Consider the following 18,794-nt stretch of genomic DNA (forward strand, 5'->3'; position numbering starts at 1 on the left):
GTGTGGCAGTTCTTCTCCCAACTGTTCAATTTTCCCCAGTCTTATACCCCACCCTCCCAAAGCATTGGATTGTGTCATTGGCTTTTAAGATTGTCAATATACTAACTTCAAACTTGATTGGAATTTGGTATTTTTCAAGACAGTTTGAACTGATTGGCCTAATTCAAATCTGTTTTGTCATTTCCAGGCAACCAGCTAATCTAGCTTTCGGCCAGGTATTACATTGTTACCTTATTCAGAACACTTGGTGCTGTCAGGTAGTTCTATTAGCTCTTAACCCTCTTAAAGGTACAGTGCACCCACATCTTCATAACAATAGGCAATGGCAAACATTTAAAGAGTGCATGGTTGAACTGCACCAATTGCACATTTCTGTTCGGTACCAAACTAAATTGTGAAAGGTAGCATGATCATGACTAACAAGCAAAATTAGCATCCGAGAATATTTAAATTGGCCAATTAAAGCAGTAGACCTGGGTATTAGGAGCAGTTTAGAATTCAGTAAAGGAGGACAAAAGGATATATTAAGAGGGAGAAAATAGAGAATGAAAGTCAGCTTGCAGAGAACACACAAACTGATCATAAAATATTCTACAGGTATTAAGACCCTTACAGTCAGAAACAGGGGAAATTATAGTGGGGAACAAAGAGGTGGCAGACAAATTAAATACATATTTTGGGTCTGTCTTCACAAAAGAGGGCTCAGATAACATTTACTGAGAAGGAGGAGCTGATGGAAATTAGTATTGGAAGGGAAATGGTATTGGGGAAGTTGATGGAGTTAAAAGCGGATAAATTCCCTTGGCCTGATAATCTACTTAAGGAAGTGGCCCTAGAAATAGTAGATGCATTGATGGGCACTTCCAGAGTTCTATGAACATAATTCCGATGGATTGAAGAGTAGACAGTGTAACCCCACTACTAAAGTGAAGAAACCGGTTCCTGTCGAGTTTTCTCAATGCAGAGATGTTTCTGTGTGTTTTGGACAAGTGAAGTGAGTGGGGAAATGCATGCCAAATGATAACTAACATAGATAAATGTGAGTTTATCCACTTTGGTAGCAAAAACAGGAAGGCAGTTTGTATCCGAGTGATTGGGAAAGGGGAGAGGTAAAATGAGACCTGGACGTCCATGTTCTCCAGGTGCTGAAGGTAAGCATGCAGTTGCAGCAGTAAATGAAGAAAGCAAATGGAAGGTTGGCCTTCATATTGAGAGGATTCCGTACAGGAGCAGGATGTTTTGCTATGATCGTACAGGGCCTTAAACCACACGTAGAGTATTGTGTGCCATTTTGATCTCTTTATCTGAAGAATAATTTTGTCTGTGGAAGGAACACACCAAAGAATTCCCAGACTGATTCCTGGATTGGCAGGACTGATATATGATAAGAGAGAGGATCGATTTGGACTATATTCACTGGATTTTAGAAGAAGTGAAGAAGACGTTTGGTATTTTTGCCTTCATTGGTCACTAAATTGAGTATAAGAGTTGGGAGATCATGTTGCAGCTGTACAGGACATTGGTTAGGCCACTTTTGGAATACTGTGTTTCTAAACTCTTTCGAAAAGATTTACAAGGATATTGCCAGGGTTGGAGGGTTTGAGCTATAGGGAGAGGCTGAATAGGCTGGGGCTATTTTCCCTAGACCGTCAAAGGCTGAGGGGCAACCTTAAGAAGTTTATAAAATCATGAGGGGCATGGATAGGGTGAACAGCCAAGGTCTTTTTTTCAGGGTAGTTGAGGTTAAAACTAGAGGACTTAGGTTTATGGTGGGAAGGAAAAGATTTAAAAGAGATCTAAGGGGCAACTTTTTCATGCAGAGTGGTGCATGTATGGAACGCGTTGCCAGAGGAAGTGGTGGATTACAGCATTTAAAAGGCATCTGCATGGGTATATGAATAGGAAGATATGGGCCACATGTGGCAAATGGGACAAGGATATCTGATAGGCGTGGACGAATTGGACCGAAGTGTTTGTTCCTACCCCACACAGGTCAATGACTCTGAGATGGCATATCATAGAAACTTGAAAAATTCTAACAGGACTAGATAGGATAAATGCAGAAAGGATGTTCTCGATGACAGGGAATGCTGTGCAAAGGATCACAGTCAAATGCTAGAGTGTAGACCATTTAGGATTAAGATGAGGAGAAATTTCTTCCCGCAGAGAATGATGTGGAATTTCCTGCCATGAAAAGTGGTTGAGGCCAAAATTTTGAATGTTTTCAAGAAGGGGTTAGGTATCATTCTTAAGGCTAAAGGAATCAAATAACAGGGAGGAAGTGCAAACAAGGTTCTGATCATGGCTGATCATCAAGCTCCTATTGAATGGTGGAGCATGCTTGTTGTACTGAATGTTTTTCTCCTGCTTCTGTTTTTCTACGTTCCTCTTTAAGTTCACAATCAAAAATACAGAAAAATAAATTGATATCACCGTTACACTGCTAATATCATTCCAGTGTGCACTTCCCAAACAATGAATTGAATTGACAAAAACGTCCTCTCTGCATTGCTATTTTTGATGTAAAAACTCGAAGTGGTTGTACCTTGTCCAATGAGGTGTAAATTGGTTTTAATTCATATAATCACTGCTAAGCATCTTCAGCTGCCCTGAGTAGCTTAGTTTGTATTGATGGAGTAGGAGTCTACTGTGGCACTGAAGTAGGGACCCTACTCTTGAACCAAGAGTACCTGGGTTCAGAACTGCCTGCTCCAGTCTTGTGCAATAACATCTATGAATAGATTGATTAGAAAAATAAGTTTGTGAAGTGTGAATATGGCTGGTTAGCTCAATTGGCTGGATAGTAGCTTTGCAGAATAGTCCTAACAGCATGAATTCAATTTCTGCACAAGCTGAGGTAACTATGAAAGACTCTCCTTTTCAACCTCTCCCTTACCTGAATACCAGCCCTATAGTCTGGTAAGTCTATGGTGCTTGTGTAATGAGTACAATAAAGAGGAAAATTAAGTTACAGAAAGAAATAAATGCTTCTCCTTCAAAATAAATTCATATTTATATTTTTTAAAATTTTAATTGAAATGTTGTTATCCTGTATGTTAATCCTATCATAAGTTTGTTTTCAGTGTTCTTGACTACTTGTTTTGCTGCTTATGAGAATAATGTGATTTTTTTTTGCTGATTTCACTGCTCTTGAATGTGCGAAGATCTTTCACTTGATGCCAGAGTTAAACTCCTAATTGGAGAGGGAAACTCCATGCCAAAGGAAAATTTGTGTACAGCTTTATTTAACAAAAGAACATAAGAACTAGGAGCAGGAGTAGGCCATCTTGCTCTTCGGGCCTGCTTCACCATTCAATTAGATCATGGCTTACCTTTTCATGGCCTCAGCTCCACTTACCCACCCTTTCACCATAACCCTTAATTCCTTTACTGTTCAAAAAATTATCTATCTTAACTTTAAAAACATTTATTAAGGAAGCCTCAACTGCTTCACTGGGCAAGGAATTCCATAGATTCACAACTTTGAGTGAAGGAGTTATAGACAATAGCAGGAGTAGGCCATTTGGCCCTTCGAGCCAGCACCACCATTCATTATGATCATGGCTGATCATCCACAATCAGTATCCTGTTCCTGCCTCATGCTCATAACCCTTGATTCCACTATCTTTAAGAGCTCTATCCATCTCTTTCTTGAAAGTATCCAGAGACTTGGCCTCCACTGCCTTCTCGGGCAGAGCATTCCATATATCTACCACACTCTGGGTGAAGAAGGTTCTCCTCAACTCTGTTCTAAGTGGCCTACCCCTTATTTTTAAGCTGTGTCCTCTGATTCTGAACTCACCCATCAGCGGAAACATGCTTCCTGTCTCCAGAGTGTCCAATCCTTTAATAATATATGTCTCAATCAGATCCCCTCTCATCCTTTTAAACTCAAGTGTATACAAGTCCAGTCACTCCAATCTTTCAATATATGGTAGTCCTGACATTCTGGGAATTGACCTCGTGAACCTACGCTGCACTCCCTCAATAGCCAGAATGTCCTTCCTCAAATTTGGAGACCAAAACTGCGCACAATACTCCAGGTGCGGTCTCACCAGGGCCCTGTACAGTTGCAGAAGGACCCCTTTGCTCCTATACTCAATTCCTCTTGTTATGAAGGCCAGCATGCCATTAGCTTTCTTCACTGCCTGCTGTACCTGCTTTCATTGATGTATAAGAACACCTAGATATCGTTGTACTTCCCCTTTACCTAACCTGACTTCATTTAGATAGTAATCTGCCTTCCTGTTCTTGCCACCATAGTGGATAACCACACATTTATTGACATAAAACTGCATCTGCCATGCATCCGTCCACTCCTCTAGCCTGTCCAAGTCACCCTGTATTCTCATAACATCCTCCTTACATTTCACCCTGCCACCCAGCTTTGTGTCATAAGCAAATTTGCTAATATTACTTTTAATGCCTTCATCTATAGCATTAATATATATTACAAGCAGCTGTGGTCCCAGGACCGAACCTCGTGGTACCCCACTAATCACTGCCTGCCATTCCGAAAGGAACCCGTTTATCACTACTCTTTGCTTCCTGTCAGCCAGCCAATTTTTTTATCCATGTCAGTATTTTGCCCCCGATACCATGTGCCTTAATTTTGCTCATTAATCTCCTATGTGGGACTTTATCAAAGGCTTTCTGAAAGTCCAGGTACACTATATCCACTGGCTCTCCCTTGTCCATCTTCACAGTTACATCCTCAAAAGATTCCAGAAGGTTAGTCAATCATGATTTCCCCTTCGTAAATCCATGCTGACTGACCTATCCTATTACTGCTATCTAAATGAGTTGTAATTTCATCTTTTATAATTGACTCCAGCATCTTTCCCACCACTGACGTCAGGCTAACGGGTCTATAGTTCCCTGTTTTCTCTTTCACTCCTTTCTTGAAAAGTGGGACAACATTAGCCACCCTCCAATCCACAGGAACTGATCCTGAATCTATAGAACATTGGAAAATAATTACCAATGCATCCACGATTTCTAGAGCCACCTTTTTAAGTAACCTGGGATGCAGACCATCAGGTCCTGGGGACTTGCAAGCTTTCAGACCTAACAGTCTATCCATCACCATTTCCTGCCTAATATAAATTCCCATTACCCTAAGTCCTTCAGCCACTGTTACACCTGGGAGATTGTTTGTGTTTTCCCCAGTGAAGACAGATCCAAAGTACCTATTCAACTCTTCTGCCATTTCTTTGTTCCCCATAATAAATTCACCCATTTCTGTCTTCAAGGGTCCAATTTTAGTCTTAACCTTTTTTTTTCTTTTCATATGCCTAAAAAAGCTTTTACTATCCTCCTTTATATTTTTGGCTAGTTTGACTTTGTGCCTCATTTTTTCTCCGCATATTGCCTATTTAGAAGACAGATCCAAAGTACCTATTCAACTCTTCTGCCATTTCTTTGTTCCCCATAATAAATTCACCCATTTCTGTCTTCAAGGGCCCAATTTTAGTCTTAACCTTTTTTTTTCTTTTCACATGCCTAAAAAAACTTTTACTATCCTCCTTTATATTTTTGGCTAGTTTGACTTTGTGCCTCATTTTTGCTCCGCATATTGCCTATTTAGTTACTCTCTGTTGCTGTTTAAAAGTTTTCCAGTCCTCTGGCTTCCCGTTCATCGTTGCTATGTTATACTTCTCTTTTATCTTTATAGAGTCCTTAACTTCCCTCGTCAGCCATGGTTGCCCCCGTCTCCCTTTAGGATTTTTTTCCTCTTTGGAATGAACTGATCCTGCACCTTCTGCATTATTTCCAGAAATACCTGCCATTGTTGTTCCACTGCCATCCCTGCTAGGGTATTAAACCGTTGAACTTTGGCCAGCTCCTCCCACATAGCTCCATAGTTCCCTTTGTTCACCTGCAATACTGACACTTCTGATTCTCCCTTCTCCCTCTCAAATTGCAGATTAAGACTGATCATATTTTGGTCACTACCTCCTAATGGCTCCTTTACTTTGAGATCCCTGATCAAATCCTGTTCGCTCCACAACACCAGATCCAGAATTGCCTTCTCCCTGGTAGACTACAGTACAAGCTGTTCTAAGAATCTATCTCGGAGGCACTCCACAAACTCCCTTCCTTTCTTGGGATATAGTACCATCCTGATTCTCCTAGTCTATGTGCATGTTGAAATCCCCCATAACAACTTGGACTGGCCAATTTCAACTCCTTACTCAGCTTACACCCTACGTCCAGATTACTGTGTGGGGGCCTGTAGATAACTCCCATTAGGGTCTTTCTACCCTTAGAATTCCTTCTTAATTCAGTCCTAAATCTGCTCCCCCTTATTTTCCCCAGTGAAGACAGATCCAAAGTACCTAGTCAACTCTTCTGCCTTTCCTACTCCTGCTTAACCTAGTTTCACCCGCCGGTGGAAACATTCTCTCTCCTTCCATCTTACTTATTCCCTTCATTATTTAATATGCTTCTATAAGACTCCCCCATGATTCTTCTACGTTCTAATGAATGTAATCCCAGTCTACTTGGTCACTCCTCGTAAGCCAACCCCCTCCAGTCAGGAATCAACCTAGTGAACCTCCTCTGCACCCCTGCTCGTGCCAGTACACCCTTGCTCAAGTAAGGAGACCAAATCTGCACACAATACTCCAGGTGCAGCCTCACCGGCATCCTACACAGCTACAACATAACCTCTCTGCTTTTAAACTCAGATTACTTCACATTTATTAATATTGTACTCCATCTGCCAGAACTTAGCCCACTCACTTAAACAATGTCTTTTTGTAAAAAAAAGTTTCACAGTCCTCTGCACACTTTGCTCACCACTCATCATACTGTCATCTGCAAACTTTGACTCACAACGCGTGGTCCCAAACTCCAAATCATCAATGCAAATTGTGAATAATTGCAGTCCCAATACTAATCCCTGAAGCTGATCAGCTCACATCTGTTACATGCATGAAGCATATTTAATCACCTTTGTTCTGGTACCCTTTTGAAATATCTAACAAAAATTTCAGTTGATCCAATACTTTGGAGGAGAGAGTTTGAGATTATTTTTAGATTATTTACTTACAGTGTGGAAACAGGCCCTTCGGCCTAACAAGTCCACACTGACCCGCCGAAGCCCAACCCACCCAGATCCATTCCCTTACATTTATCCCTTCACCTAATACTACGGGCAATTTAACATGGCCAATTCACCTAACCTGCACATTTTTGGACTGTGGGGGGGAAACTGGAGCACCCGGAGGAAACCCACGCAGACACAGGGAGAATGTGCAAACTCCACACAGAATGTGCAAACTCCACACAGTCAGTCGCCTGAGGCGGGAATTGAACCCGAGTCTCTGGTGCTGAGACACCACTGCTAACAACTGTGCTACGGTGCCACCCATTTCTGAGCTTTGTCTGTATAAACTACTTCCTGATATGACTTGCTATTGACTTCATTTTTTTTTTACTACCATAATACCCCATATTTGGGAATCCCATTCCACAGAAACAGATTTATTATAGTGTAAATGGAGGCTATTTTGCCATTATGACTCTGTCAATACCTGGTGATGCAAGGAGGAATTTATCTATTGCCACTTCCCCACCTTCTTCTTTTGGCACTGCACATCTTGCCTTTTTCAGATAGCAATCCAATTCCCTTTTGAAAGTCTCAATTGAGCCTTTCTCCACACACTCATGGAACACGTTCCTGGTAGTAGCCACCTGCTGGTCGAACAATTTCTCCTCCTGTTTCCATTGCTTCTTTTGCCAGTTACCTTGCATCTGTCCCTCCTTGTTTTCCATGTTGAACAAGGGTGTTATATTTGCAATTCTCTAGTCCTATGACTCCATGTCTAAACTAAGGAATACTAGAAAATTATGACGTATCTCTCTGCAATTTCTGCGCTCACTTTGCTCAATAAATTTGATTCAGCTTCTCTGGACCTGGTAACTGTCAACATTAAGTACAGAAAATCTATCCAATGCAGACTCCTTGATAAGGGTAGTCACAAAATAGTCATAATACTTTCGTAACAAGGTAGGTGAGTTAATGGCACAAATCATCACAAATGAATATGATTTAGTAGCCATTACAGAGACATGGTTGCAGGATGGTCACAACTGGGAGTTAAATATCCAGGGGTATCAGACTATTTGGAAGGACAAACAGGGAGGTGATGTAGCTCTGATATTTAAAGATGACATCAGGGCAGTGGTGAGAGGTGATATCGGTTCTATGGAGAATAAAGTTGAATCTATTTGGGTGGAAATTAGAAATTCTAATAAGAAAAAGTCACTGATAGGTGTAATCTATAGGCCACAATAATAATATCACATTGGGGTGGGCAATAAACAAAGAAATAACTAATGCCTGTAAGAATGGTACAGCAATTATCAATTAATCTATAAATCGATTGGTTGAACCATTTCGGTCACGGTATCCCTGAGGAGAGTTCATCGAATGTATCCGTGATGGTTTTCTTGCATAGTATGTAATGGAACCGATGAGGGAGCAAGCTGTCCTAGAGCCTGTCCTGTGTGATGAGGCAGGAATAATTAGTAATGTCATAGTTAGGGATTCTCTTGGAAGGAGTGATTATCATTTGGTTGAATTTAGAATATAGATGGAAGGTACAAAGATAAAATTAATACCAGAGTCCTGTGCTTAAACAAGGGAAACTACAATAGGATGAGGGAGGCGACTGGAAGGAAAGAGTTTATGGTGGGGCAGTTGATGAACAGTGGAGGACTTTCGAAGCAGTTTTTCAAAGTGCTCAGAGAAAGTACACACCAATGAAAAGGATGGACTGTAGGTAAAGGAGTAGTCTACCATAGGTGCCTTAAGAAATAAGGGAGGCTATCAAATTTAAAGACGAGGCAAATAAAGTGGCCAAGGTCAGCGGGAAACTAGAAGATTGGGAAAACTTTAAAGGTCAACAGAAAGCCACAAAAAGAGTTATAAAGAAAAGTAAGATACATTATGAGAAAAATCTGGCTCAGAATATGAAGATAGATAGCATAAGTTTCTATAAATATTCAAAACAAAAAAAAGTGTCTAAAGTAAACATTGGTCCTTTTGAGGATGAGAAGGGGATTTAGTAATGGGATATGAGGAAATGGCCAAGGCATTGACTAGGTATTTTGTGTTGGTCTTCACAATGGAGCACACAAATAACATGCCAGTAACTGACGAAGAGATGAAGGCAGGTGAGGACCTGGAAACAATCATTATCACGAAAGAGGTAGTGTTGGGCAAGCTAATGGAACTAAGGGTAGCTAAGTCTCCTGAACCTGATTGAATGTATCACATGGTGCTAAAAAAGATGGCGGGAGGAATAGCAAATGCACTTGTAATTTTCCAAAATTCACTGGACTCTGGGGCAGTTACAGCAGATTGGAAAACAGCAAATCTGATACCACTGTTTAAAAAGGGAGATAGACAAAGATGGGGAATTGGAATTTAGATTAGAGTGGTGCTGGAAAAGTACAGCAGGTCAGGCAGCATCCGAGGAGCAGGAAAATCGACGTTTTGGGCAAAAGCCCTTCATTGGCGGCACAGTGGTTAGCACTGCTGCCTCACAGCGCCAGAGACCAGGGTTCAATCCCCACCTCAGACAACTGTCTGTGTGGAGTTTGCACATTCTCCATGTGTCTGCGTGGGTTTCTCCCCACAGTCCAAAAATGTGCAGGTTAGGTGAATTGGCCATGCTAAATTGCCCGTAGTGTTAGGTGAAGGGGTAAATGTAGGGGAATGGGTCTGGGTGGGGTGCTCTTCAGAAGGTCAGTGTGGACTTGTTGGGCCGAAGGGCCTGTTTCCACACTAAATAATCTAAATATCAGGAAACTGCTGCAAAGATGGGGAATTATAGACCAGTTAGCTTAACGTCTGTAGTGGGGAAAATGCTTTTATCAAGGAAGAAATAGCAAGACATCTCGATAGAAATTGTCCTGTAGGGTAGACATAGCATGGGTTCAGGAAGGGCGGTTGATGCTTACCTAATCTTTTGGAATTCTATGAAGACATTACGAACATGGTGGACAACATGTACTCAGTAGATGTGTTTATCTAGATTTCCGAAAGGCATTTGATAAGGTGCTATACAAAAGGCTGCTGCATGAGATAAGGATGCAATATGTTACAGGCAATGCATTAGCATGGATAGAGGATTGGTGTTAACCAACAGGAAGCAAAGAGTGGAAATAAATTAGTGCTATTCTGGTTGGCAGTCAGTGATTAGTGGTGTGCCTCAGAGATCAGTGTTGGGACTGCAGTTGATCACATTTTACATAGATGATTTGGAGTTGGGGACCACCACGTGTAATGTGTCAAAGTTTGCGGATGACACTAAGATGAGTGGTAGAGCAAAGTGTGCAGAGGACTGTGAAACTACAAAGGGACATAGATAGTTTAAGTGAGTGGGCAAATGTCTGGCAGATGGAGTACAATGGAGTATAAATGTGAGTCATCCATTTCAATCGTAAAAAGGACTATTACTTGAATGATAAGAAATTGCAGCATGCTGCTGTGCAGAGGGACCTGGGTGTCCTTGTGCATGAATCACAAAAGGTTGGCCTGCAGGTGCAACAGATAATTAAGAAGGCAAATGGAATGTTGTCCTTCATTGCTAAAGGGATTGAGTTTAAAAGCAGAGAGGTTATGATGCAGCTGTATAGGATGCCGGTGAGTCTGCACCTGGAGTATTGTGTGCAGATTTGGTCTCCTTACTGGAGCAAAGGTGTACTGGCACTAGCAGGGGTGCAGAGGAGGTTCACTTGGTTAATTCCGGACTAGAGGGGGTTGGCTTATGAGGAAGTGACCGAGTAGACTGGGATTATATTCATTGTAATGTAGAAGAATGGGAGTATCTTACAGAAGCATATAAAATTATGAAGGGAAGAGATGAGATAAAAGTAGAGAGAATGTTTCTATTGGCGGGTGAAATTAGGATGAGAGGGAAGCACCTCAAAATTAGGGGGTGCAGATTTAGGACTGTATTGAGAAGGAACTTCTTCACCCAGAGGATTGTGAATCTGTGGAATTCCCTGCCCAGAGGTGTGGTTGGGGCTTCCTCAGTAAATGTTTTTAAATCTAAGATAGATAATCTCTTGAACAGTAAAGGAATTAAGGGTGGTGGCGAGAGGGCAGGTAAGTGAGGCTGAAGCCATTGAGAGATCAGCCATGATCTCATTGAATGGTGGAGCAGGCTGGAAGGGCCAGATGTCCTACTCCTGCTCCTAGTTTTTATGTTCTTATATGTTCTTATGTTTTGCAATGCGCAAATTGTCTTTTTCATACCTAATTGGTCTCTCACCTTTTTATGATTGATAAACCATTGGAAACTTTGGGATTCCTTTTAATGTTAGGTGAAATCTCCTCTTATTCTCTTTTTTGCTTTTGTACTTCCCTTCTATATTTAGTCTGATTCTTGGTTGTATGTCTTCAGCTACCTGAGAACATTTAAAAGTCCATTGTGAGTATTGTTGTCCTATCTTATTTTATTCTTTGAGCTAGTACAGAATAAAAAAAAAGACAAGCAACTGGAAGCTAGGGATCATGCCGACAAGCTGAAGGGAGGTGCTCTACAAAACAAGCACCCAAACGAATATCACTTCATGAGCAATGAAGATAGTTTACAATATTGAAAGAAATTGGAAATAATGAAGATAGTTTACAATATTGAAAGAAATTTGGGTTCTTGGACAGTGAGGTAGGAGTAGGTAAAAGGACAGGTATAATGCTTCCGACTCTTGGATGGGAAGGTGCAGATAGAAAAGGATTGACTGATAAAGGAGTGGACCGGATGTCACAAAAGCTTTGTTTTCTTAATTTCATTATTTTATAGTAGGCTTGTTGGAAAAGGTACATGGACACAACTGTTGCCCTGAGCAAACCACAAAGTTCTTTCAGAAATTCATTCCACCATATTGAAATTTTATTGACTATCATTTGTAGAATTTTTTTTTTACAACCATGATTACTGTTCATTACCATACTTTCCTATAGACTAAATTAGATTAGATTACTTACAGTGTGGAAACAGGCCCTTTGGCCCAACAAGTCCACACCGACCCTCCGAAAAGCAACCCACCCAGACCCCATTCCCCTACGTTTACCCCTTCACCTAACACTATGGGCAGTTTGGTATGGCCAATGCACCTGACCTGCACGTTTTTGGACTGTGGGAGGTAATCTGAGCAGCCGGAGTAAACCCACAAAGACACAGGGAGAAATGTGCAAACTCCACACAGACAGTTGCCTGAGGAAGGAATTAAACCCGGGTCTCTGGCGCTGTGAGGCAGCAGTGCTAACCACTGTGCCGTAAAAGTATATGATTTGTTAAGGCACACATTTCCTGTTCACTGAATGAGAAGTAAGTATAATTGGTTTATCTTTTGGAAAGTTTGAACTTGGAAGGGCCTGCTGGCTTAGTAATAATGTCCCTAATTTCTGAGCCAGACCCACCTGTCTGGAGATGTCGTAACATATCTGAACAGGTTGATTTAAATAAAGAAATCTGCATCTCCCTCTTAATGGGCATTTAAACTGGCATTGGATAGGCATATGGAGGATAATGGGTTAGTGTGGGTTAGGTGGGCTTGGATCGGCGCAACATTGAGGGCCAAAGGGCCTGTACTGTGCTGTATTTTTCTATGTTCTATGACCATCAACTACTTCGATGTCTTAATCTCTTTATTTCTCTCATTCAGGTTTAAAGACAGTGTCTCTTTTTTTTTGTATTTTGATTCTGAAATGATTCTTGCAAAAATTTAAATTGCTGAAGGATTATTGCACGTTTTGAAAGCAAAGAACCTGAAAGACATTATAACTACTGATAACACAGCTGCTTGTTAAAGTTTACAGGCAGTCTCCAGATTGTGATCGGGTTTCGTTCTGCAGTTCGTTAGGAGGTGGATTTGTACACAAGTTAGAGCTCCATGTAGGACAATGAAAAGCAGCTGTGCACAAGTAGATGAAGACTTCGTATGTTGGGTGTTTAAATTACAAATATGTATGGGATCACATTTGAAAGCGCACATGTTCATAAATCGTGGACTCCCATTGTTTGCAGATGAGATGGAGCCAAAGTGTGAATACAAATAGAGATCCAGGTTTAATGACTAGGGCCCTGTGACTGCGAACAACTGTGTGATTGGTTTTCGGATAACTGAACGGTTTGCAGCTATGAACGACACTGGGAGAAGTGATCCAATCTTCACCAACTCATGTGCAATAAAACCCATTTTAAGTGAAGTTTATTATTCCTTCAGCAGTTGTTGTAATAATAATAAATCACAGACCTTTTATGTGTGTGAACCACCCATCCTGTGCCTCCTGCAAGCCAGTGATAGTATCAGGAGAAGGAAAACTGAGAGTGTTCTGATTAACACAAGAACCATCTTGGAAGATCTTGTGAATAAGAACTACTGAATCCTTTCCTAGTTCCCTCTGCTCATAACATGTATTTGGGCTGCTCCTGATTTAATGTTGATGGTCAGGGAGATTCTGCTGCTGTCATAGTAACTTCTGTTTAATTTCAAGTTTACAATAAATGCCAACTGTAACAAAGATTCCATTTGTTATTTTGGCTGTTGCATATCTGACAGTATCAGGTTGGATCCCTCTTGGCACTTCTGGCGGCAGTTTTTTTTCACTTGTGCTATTGTACATGTCCTATCCTGCCAAATATTCCTCATACTCCTATCTTGTGTCAATCCTTTTTCTTATTCCCACAACCCCAACCCCAATCACATTAGCTACTTAGAGTGACTATTTTTCCACTGTTTTCATTTACATCTTCCACCAGAAAATGGAAGCTCTCCCAACACCATTCTACACTTCTTTTGCTGAATCATGATGACTTTTAAATATACATAATGTAGAGTTTGTGATCTGATTCTCACTACAGTTGCATTTTTTTGGAGGATCAAGTTGACTTGACAACCAATGACTTGAAACAGGAGGCCCTCTCTTCATGTTCCTATAGTTTAAATTTTGCTTTTTTTTTAAAAAAACAGTTCAAATTGTTCTTACAGGGAACTACATCTTGAACTATTTGGCGTCATGTCCAAAGCTAGAACCCTTTGTGATCCAAGCCTTGGTGCATCTTATAGCCAAAATTACGAAAATGGGATGGTTTGAGGTCCGGAAAGATAAACTTGCCTTCAGGGAGGTGATTGCTGATGTCACCAAATTTTTACAGGTAAGAAGGTGCACTAATATTTTGCCATATTGAACAAAGTTACTTAATGTCCTGAAAAATATTGTACATACTTTATATATAATTACATGCAGCAATATTATCGCTATGATTTCAGTACATTTTGTTTTCTAGTATATCATTTCTTTAAGCTATTCATTTATACTGGGGGGAAATTGAGTAGTACACCACCAATAGTTAAAGACTTGCTGTTGCTGACGGTAATCAGAAAGTTTGAGGTGATGAATTTAAAATGAGATGCATAGGCTCTATAGAGACTTATGCAGTGAGAAACCAATCCATACACAACAGAAAGATGATGGGAGGACAGCTTGGAACCGAATGCCAGCAAAAGAGTCAATACTATTTGGAGGGGAGGGAGAGAAGAAAGTTGGGCGAAAGTAAATACTGCAGATGCTGAAGTTTAGAGTTAAGAGTGTGGCGCTGGAAAAGCACAGCAGGTCAGGCAGCATCCGAGGAGCAGGAAAATCGACGTTACAGGAAAAAGCCCTTCAAGAATGGTGGCAGAAAGTTGGCAGAATGGGAAAGAATATTAGTCTGAAGTGAGAAATTGTGCAAAACAAGAATAAGTTTTTTATTGATGTCCTCTAAATATGATTGAAATGCTTCTTGGGATCGGCTATCCCAGCAAGTCATTAAAGCACATTACATAGGTAAGCACATGAAGGAAAAAAGGGATGTGTTGATATGCTGATAGGGCTAGATTAAGAGGGATGAAAGGATGCCTTGCTGGAACCTAAAAGGCTGAATGGCCTGTAGCTCTGCTGTGAATATTTTGTAATTATTGCTTTGGAAAACACCGAACTGCTATGATGACAAATAGGATAAAGCTTTCTTCAGGACTCTGTCTTTATCAGCTTTTCCAGTGTAATTTATTGTTTGATTGCTTCCATATATATTAAATGTAATTAGCAAAACAAACAAATTTGTCTTCTATGCTGCTGTTGTGGGGATCCAGAGGAGTTCAGAAGAATGATCCCAGGATATGAGGAGCATTTGAGGACTCTGAGATTGTACTCAGTGGAATTTAGAAGGATGAAGGGGAACCTCATTGACATTTACAGAATATTGAGACGGCCAGGCAGAGCAGACATGGAGAAGATGTTTCCACTTGTAGGAGAGACTAAAACCGGAGGGCACATTCTGAGCGAAGAATTGAGATAAGGAATTTCTTCAGCCAGAGGTTGGTGAATCTGTGGTGCTCATTCGAGAAGGCAAAGCATGTCAAGTTATTGAGTATATTTAAAAACAGCAATATAGGTCAGGGTGGCACGGTGGTGCAGTGGTTAGCACTGCTGCCTCACAGCACCAGGGACCCAGGTTCGATTCCAGCCTTGGGTGACTGTCTGTGTGGAGTTTGCACGTTCTTCCCGTGTCTGCGTGGGTTTCCTCTGGGTGCTCCGGTTTCCTCCCACTGTCCAAAGATGTGCAGGTTAGATGAATTGGCCATGCTAAATTGCCCGTAGTGTTAGGTGCATTAGTCAGTGGTAAATGTAGGGGAATGGGTCTGGGTGGGTTTCTCTTCGAAGGGTCAGTGTGGACTTGTTGGGCCGAAGGGCCAGTTTCCACACTTTAGGGAATCTAATCTCATCTAATCATAAAGACTCTTGATTAAGGGGGTTCAAAGGTTATGTGGAGAAGGCGAGAAATGGGGTTGAGAAACCTATCAGCCCTGATTGAATGGTGGAGCAGAGTTGATAGATTGAGTGGCCTAACTCTGCTCCTTTATCTTATGGTCAAATTGAACATGAGCAGCCTGCAACCCTTACATAATAGATGTGGCTGAATAATGTAGTTTGTCAAACTTTCTCAGTGTTGATGTGGTTTCTTCAATTCTGATAATAAGGCATTGTGTTGTTGTTTTATTATCCCCTGAAATACAACACTTGCCATTTTATTTTATTGGGGAGGTAAAGCTGTCTGTGGTATAGGACCTTCAATACTTAGCATATTTTTTGCATAATAACATTCAACAGGTCATGAATGAAAATAAGAATATTATTTTTCTTTAAATAAAAGTTAGACCTGAGCTCTGCTTGGCTCAGTTGCTCACTTATTGAACCATTGGAAGGAACATATTTTAAAGTTTTTAAAAACTTTACCTGTGACCCAAGATAGATGATTTGTAATTTGTCGATTTTTCCAAAATGTTCAATTGACTGATGAACTAATTCAAACTAGAAGAAAATATTCTTAAACTAGGAAAGGCAAGATACCGTTTACTGTTCAGGAAAGCAAATGAAAAAGGGGTAAGACAAATGGGTATAACAGATTGAAAATTAAGCTAATTGTTGCTTTGTTTTCCATGCTTCCAAATCTGGAAAATATGATCTTGTTCCTTGACTTTTTTTCTCAAAAGTTTCCAGTTTCTAAGAGTTCAGATTCTGGAATACAGTTGAAATCTAAGTGGTTTTGGGAACAAGGAGGTGGAGATCAAGTCTCAGCCGCTGGCTGGTAAATGTGAGCATTCAGGAAGTTGGCAATTTTTTTTGCCAACTGTCTGTTGTGGCTGGATCACAAAAGAATAAATGAAAAGGTGTTCATTTTCTATTGTGCTTTGTGACTATGATGGGAAGCCTCATTTCCTCTGCTTGGGCCCCTTGTCCTTACCAGACTAGACCAGACTTCCTGGTGTAGTAAGCAGATTTCAGTTTCTTAAGCATTTAGACTTTAAAGCAACAAAATTGCTTAACTTAAAACTGTTCTGTTCACCTTGGGCAGTTACATTTTAATATGTCAAAAGCTGCAATGTTCAAATTGGACTTTTCTTTGGATAAAAAGTTTCACCTTAGTTGATCAACCCATGCCTTTTTCTTTTACTGACCTTTGCCACTCAATTATGACTTTACATTCGAGGTTTTTTTCACCCTCCAGCCTGTCTTCTATTGCCTCTTGTCTCTGCTTAAATTGAGAATTCCCTGTCCTACTCCTCTTCATTCACCTGTTCCTGTACTGTGCCCTGGCATCAGTGCTTTCGTGAGTAACCCTTCTCTCTCTCTTTTGTGAACAAAGTTAAAAATCACACATCACCAGGTTATAGTCTAACAGGTTTATTTGGAAGTACAAGCTTTGAGAATGCTGCACTTTCATTAGGTAGCTACATTGTTCTGTTGTGAAGCCAGTCATAGTCTGAAGCATTCATCTGTTTCTCTCCCTCTCTTTCTCTCTGCTTGCTGATATCATATTGTCCCAGCTCCACCTAAGCATCAGCGCACCTCGGCTTTTCTCCTTCCTGCTGTATTTACTATAGCCAGATCTCATCTTCAAAACGTTTAACCCTCCAATACCTACCCATTGTCAACAAAAACATCTATTAAAGTGTACCCTGCTCCTTGCCTTAATTACTGTATATTCATTCCTAAAGAACTTTTACTTTTGAGGGTTCCTCTTGGAATTTCTTGAAAGCTGCATTTTGGCTTTCAGGGTCTTCTTTTTCAGTCTAATCAACTCCTGCATTGCTTGATACAGTCACTTGGTAACAATACCTCCTGTATTCTCTATTTGCGTTGATATACGGGGTTTTTAAGTTCAACAGAAGTAGAATGGAAGAATTCATTAATATTCCCAATTGTTGTAGCTGTTTGAAATTAAGTAATACAATTGACACTGCTGGTTGCAATCACATCCATGTATTTTCCCCATTATAGTAGCTACTGAACTCCAGCTTTAATCTAGAGATTCTGCATTAACTTCTGCATTAATCTGATTCCTGGTTTCCAGTTAACTGAGTATTTCTTTGTTGAAACGTTTAAAGCTATTTTCTTTCCTTCGTGCTGTACTTTTCAGACTCTCTCTTCCTGCACTGCCACCAATTCAACCATGCAGTTCCTCCCTCTCCTTTTCATCTCTTTACAGCTGTTCTTTCCCCTTGCAGCTCCATTCCACTGTTTCACCACCTCCTTCCATGTCCTGTTGCAGTTCCTTCTCTCAGTTTGCAGTTCCCTTTCTTCATTTTGTAGTCTCATGTTTTGTTCAGCGCCCTTAGCCGTGTTCCCCAGATCCTGGACTTGTCAGCACCATCATTGAACCCTGGCCCCATTGTTGCTGCCTGGGCCCCACGCATTCTATCCCTCCCCTTCTGGCCCCGGCCTTGCTCCCTATGCCCCTGCCCTCCACAACCTCACTCCTTGGCCTGGTAGACTTGGATTCTGCCCCTACTCGTGAACTATTGACACTTGCCTCACTAGTCCAATCACAGACTGCCTCTCATGCACGTGCTGCTGAAGGACAGTTAATTGCGAGACTTTATTGACATTTTAAACCAAGCAAGTTGACTGATTTATCAGAGCATCAATGAATGGCTGAAACTTATTCTGTCGTATGCTTACCAGTTGAAAGTTAACCAGCTCTGTTTAAAATGTCAACAAAGCTGGTTGATAACCATCATTTGATAGTTTTGGGTGCATTCTCAAAGGGAGAGTCTGTTTGCTAACTAATCAGTACTCTTCTCTTCCACAGTAAAGTTGTTGGATTTTCTCTTGAATTGGTCATCTTAATGAATTCATGACATGAAATTTCAACAAATGTTTTTTTACAGCAGTACTGAATGAAGTAACATTTTAATCGTGCTGTCAAGTAATACATGCTTTATTTTTTAAA

At 40.7% G+C, this 18,794-nt stretch overlaps 1 protein-coding gene across 3 annotated transcripts in view; it reads left to right on the forward strand.

The window, feature by feature from the left end:
* LOC122556776 (ran-binding protein 17-like) overlaps window positions 1-18,794 on the forward strand; it is a 1,066,498-nt gene that overhangs the window by 140,255 nt on the left and 907,449 nt on the right. The window contains exons 1-2 of one of the 3 annotated variants that reach the window (XM_043703927.1): window positions 2,700-2,919; window positions 14,011-14,177. In XM_043703927.1, the coding sequence (XP_043559862.1) occupies window positions 14,103-14,177 (75 nt within the window). In that variant the 5' untranslated portion in view covers window positions 2,700-2,919; window positions 14,011-14,102. Of the gene's footprint in view, window positions 1-2,699; window positions 2,920-14,010; window positions 14,178-18,794 lie in introns of those variants that run through there. The other 2 variants (XM_043703928.1, XM_043703926.1) reach the window with 2 other exon arrangements.

The sequence above is a fragment of the Chiloscyllium plagiosum genome, chromosome 14 (assembly GCF_004010195.1).
Source record: "Chiloscyllium plagiosum isolate BGI_BamShark_2017 chromosome 14, ASM401019v2, whole genome shotgun sequence".
NCBI lineage: Eukaryota > Metazoa > Chordata > Chondrichthyes > Orectolobiformes > Hemiscylliidae > Chiloscyllium > Chiloscyllium plagiosum.